This window comes from Buceros rhinoceros, unplaced genomic scaffold (genome assembly GCF_000710305.1).
Source record: "Buceros rhinoceros silvestris isolate BGI_N320 unplaced genomic scaffold, ASM71030v1 scaffold29601, whole genome shotgun sequence".
NCBI lineage: Eukaryota > Metazoa > Chordata > Aves > Bucerotiformes > Bucerotidae > Buceros > Buceros rhinoceros.
The window spans coordinates 24834-29380 of NW_010394111.1; the positions used below are offsets into that span (position 1 = coordinate 24834).

At 54.4% G+C, this 4547-nt stretch overlaps 1 protein-coding gene across 1 annotated transcript in view; it reads right to left on the minus strand.

Annotated features, from left to right (window-relative positions):
* The window catches only part of PPAPDC3 (phosphatidic acid phosphatase type 2 domain containing 3), a 14142-nt gene extending 13566 nt beyond the window's left edge, over positions 1-576 (minus strand). The window contains exon 1 of the mRNA XM_010145141.1: positions 550-576. Within this exon, the coding sequence (XP_010143443.1) occupies positions 550-576 (27 nt within the window). The remainder of the gene's footprint in view (positions 1-549) is intronic.
* Positions 577-4547: the final 3971 nt, after the last annotated feature.

Genomic DNA, 4547 nt, shown 5'->3' on the forward strand with positions numbered 1-4547 from the left:
GATTAGAAGAAGAGGAGGGAAAAGCGCTGTGCCAAAGGTTGGTTGCTTCTGGCCTGGTCTATTTAAATCTTCCAATTGCTTATTCCCCTGGGCTGCAAGGGAGACTGGGAAATGTAGTTTTTTTTTGCACTGCAATTCACATTTCATTATGGGAGAGTCAGAGCTGGAGGGGATCACGGCACCCCCTCTCCCGGCGGCAGCTGGTGGGCTGTGCTGCCTGGCTTTGCAAGCGCCAAGGCTGGGCGTTGCTCGGGGGCTTCCCCCAAGGGGTTTTCCCCGGGATCTTCTTGATTTGTCTGTTCTGCAACATCTCCCCCCCTGCAAGAGCACCCTAAATACCACCTTCCTCTCCCTGGTGCGGATACCTTTCAAACACCACCAGCCCCATCCTCCCTCCCCGCTCAGGGCGCATCCCTGCAGTGACTTCCATCACTCACCCTCTTCCCGGACCAAGGAGAAGCATCGCCTGCCTCCTGATTAAACGCGACACGAACCGCTAATGAATTCCCATCCTCCTGCCCCCAGCGCTGAGCGTGGCCTCAATACTGCACATGTTTCTGCCGTGTCATCCAGCATCACAGATCCCACGCTGAGAGCAGGTGACAGGTGGTGCCCATGTCCTGGAGCTGTGGACGTGATCAGCAGCACAGGTACCGGCCACAGAGGAATAGGTGTCGCGGGAAGGGAGGCGGAAGGCTTCCTGCAGTGTGGGCTGGGTGCTGTGGGCTCATGCCAGGCCCTGGGGAGTCCTCCTGCAGAGGGCAGGGAAGACCTGCTGCCCTTCCTGCCACAGCCCGTTGTGCGCCATCGCTTTGTCCACGGGCGGCTGCTGTCAGCCTCTCAGCTCTGCACCTCAGCTGGGGCGAACCCCTCTGAGACATCTCCCACCCGCCAATCACCAGCGCTGCTGAGCCCCTGAGCACATCCCACCCGTGCTTGCAGCTCCAGTTTACAGATCCGAAAGTTCTTGCTCCAGCCCCTGAACCACGGCTGTGTGGATCCAAGCCTTGAGCACCGCTGGGAGAGACCGTCCCTCTCAGCTCCTCCTGCCCGAAGGATGGCAGCCCGATTGAGCTGGACCCACCTGGGCTGCCATCACCAAGTTACCTTCCCTGCGCAATGGACCATCGGGGCTCCACGCCACCCGCAGGCTCAAGAAAGGGGGTTATTCCTATGCAAATAGGCTGGAAATCCCCCAGGGAAAGCGAGGTGGGGAAGATGAATATTGCACTGAGATGCAGAACAGGCATGTCTCTCCATGTCAGTGACGTTTGCCTACACAAATGTTACAGAGGTCAATATTTGTACAGGTCTATTCCCTAGGAATCAGGCCCCCAGGTATCTCTAAAAGTCTTATCCAAAATGCACTAGAGAGAGAAACGAAAGGCAGTTCTTGGCTTTGTAAGATAATAAGAAAAATTTTGCACTTTTCATCCAAAGCTCTTAAAATCCTTTAGAAGAACTATGCACCCAGCTTGCGCCCGTCTGACAGATGGTCTGGCCAGAGGTGCGGGCAATGCTTAGCCAAGCAAGCAGCAGAGGTCCTGAGGAGCCCTCGTTCCTGGGCTTTGCTCATCTTTCCCCCACCAAGGAATCAAAGGAAAATAACAGACATCAATTTAGTTCTGAATCACACCCTTCAAGGACCTACCCCTCGCCTGCAATGATGATCCTGGCTGGAGGAAGAGCTCATCCCCTCCTCAGGCACCACCACCCAGCCCATAAACCACAGGCCCATTCAGCTCAGGTACCATCTGGGGCTGCAGCAGCCCGAGAGCATGCCCAGATGCTGCCACATCACCAACATGCACCGGCTCTCGCCCCATCACCAGCTATTGCAGAAGCCAGTGCCCCATCCCTATCCGCCTGCCCTCATCCTGCTACCTGGCTCTGAGGCACGTGGAAAATCTCATCCCATCTGACATCAGCCGAAGAGATAACCGCCGTCACTGCTTTCACTTGGCTGTAACCATCCCCTTCGCGCTGGACAGCCTCCCTGTTTCTCCTGCTCCGCGCAGGGCTGCTCTTTGCAAACATCAGCAGGCATAGGGTTAAAATCCTGGTGGCCAGGAGCCTGCAGAAATAGGGAGACTCATCTCTCCCTCCCGTCCAGCTCTGTGCAGGGATGTTGAGCTATTACTGAGCATGTTCCTCAGGAGCTGTCACAGGGAAAAAAATACCTTGAAATCCCTGGGAGTTAATTTAACCTGGTGCCTGTCTCTTCTGCTGACACGGATATGAGGGTAGTTCTCTGACTTATAGGCAGCGCTGTCCCAGACTCCCTGCGAGGGTCCAGCCTCGCACCCCGGCATGAGTTCCCAGTGGAAGGGTACGGAGGAGGAAGGGCAGCGTGGGATGGAGGCAGTGCCAGCAAACCCCTGTCAAGAGTGCAGTGGGAAAGGAAAGCCAGTTAGTCTCTCCTGCAGCCAGGCAGGCTGTCACCACCGGTCCCAGTCTGAGAAACCGAGCTCGGGAGGGAAAACATCTCCGATCCCTGAGCTGGGGCCATGATGAGCACTGTCCCACTGCACTGCTCGCAAAACAGCCACAAAACCGGGGCTTATAAATATCCCTGCTAAACCAACAGACAGGCTCCCTGCTCCAACGGGACTATTCCAGGCCTGACACCCGATCCATGGTCATCGAGCACCTGGGAGAGCACCCAGACAGACAAAACTGGACGGACAAATCCCGCACGCTCCACGTGCCCCGGCTGTGTTCCCTGCATGCCCACCCACCCCTGCCTGCGTGCGGGGCTGCAGTCCCCGGGGCTGCGAGCTGCTGGCCACAGTTGCCCGTGTAGCCACAGCCATGCAAGGCATCAGCTGCTGGCATGGCTGTGCAGACCGCACTGGAGATGACAGCAACATCTCCTTTTACCGCAATTCACTGGCAGTGTTGGTGCATCCCAGCTCTGGCAGCAGCCAGCCAAGAAGCAGCGCTTGCAGCCAAAGTGCTTGTAAGCAAACCTGCAGCGTTCCTAGGTGGGATTCTTCTAGGGATGAAAAAGAACGTTTGGCCAAAATAAAACAGGATATTCTGCAGTTTACGGCACACACAGCAGTGCCAGGCAGGCCCATCAGCACAGCATTGCATAGTCTCTGCTGGGCTGGTTTTATCTGCCACTGGTCAGATGGCGAAGGGGAGACCCTGACTTTCAGTAAAGGTCTGGAAACTGCTGGAAGGACCCGGAGGCACAGTGCAGGCCATGATGCCAAGGGGAGCAACAGCAGGAACGGAGCTTGGCCGTACTACGATGAGACACGGATGGGTGCATCAAACGGGCACCAGAAGGAAACACAACTCACAGCATCACCAGACACTCCTGGTTCTTGTTTACCATAGTCTGCCCTCACATCTCCAGCAATTCCATCAGTGAGCACCACGCTCTCGGGCACTGGAACCATCCTCCGCGTGGCTTAATGCAGCCACTCTGGGGTGGAGTGTGCTAATGCCTTCATCATGGCAGCACGACAGAGACAGGCACGACCAACCCAAAGAAATCTCCAGCTGAAGATGAAAAGCTGATTTAATTAGAATGAGATAATGCAATTTCCTAGTTGACCAGAACACCAGCGACAGCCAAGTTGAAACAAGACCTGGCTGAAGATTCAGCGAGACTAGAGTCGCAAAATATGCAGTTTCACCGGATTCATAATGCTCTGAGAAACTGTGACAAGCTTGTTTGAAAAGTGTGAAAGAGTCTTGGAAATGTCAAAGGATTTCAGCACCTTCTGGAGGCTGCTGAAGCAACTGGATATTTCATTCGGAGATTGATTCATTCTTTCTTGTGCTATGTGATAGTAAGCTGCTTGCTTGTAACTCGAGTGTTCTTAGTCTTGCTGTCTGTCGCAGGGCCAGTGACTATAGCTGTGCCCTTGCAGAGACGGGGAAGTTTAAAATGAATGCTTTGAGAAGCACGCAGAAGAAAAACATAACGATAGTCTGTGTTTTTTCCACACGCTGTGGGTGGAAAGAAGCAAATCTGTCTTCCCTTGTCCTGTGGCATTCACTTATCAGGATCACCCAGTAGCTCCGGTCTCTCCTACCTGCCAGAGGGCAGACAGTGAGCATGCAGGGTTGAAAAACGCCAGGCACTGCACGAGCTCATGAAGCCTGCTGAGATCAGGGGCAGGAAGGACCAACAGACGTTTACATAGCTCTGTGCTGCTGTACCACGCTGCAAGGGGCAACGGAAAAGAGGCTTCTACCTCTCAGTTCCCCAAATTTCTTATTTAGAAACAAGTCCCAGAGGACACGCGCACCCAAACCCCTGCAGAACGCTCGATGTATAACAGCTACTACCAAAAACCTGGACACACACACCTCACCTGGTGCTCAGCTCTCGAATCCAGATCCTCAGCCAGCAGGACCCGCAACGTTACTCCTAAAACTGTCCATAATAAAAGTTTACAACTTTCCCACAAGCTGCTGCTGACTCAGATACTTCTCATTCCCTATTCCAGCTGCTCTTCAGTCCCTGTGCTGCTATGGAGAGCTTGGAGCTTCTACTTGTTTGAATCACCTGCAGCTCATCCAGCCCCGGG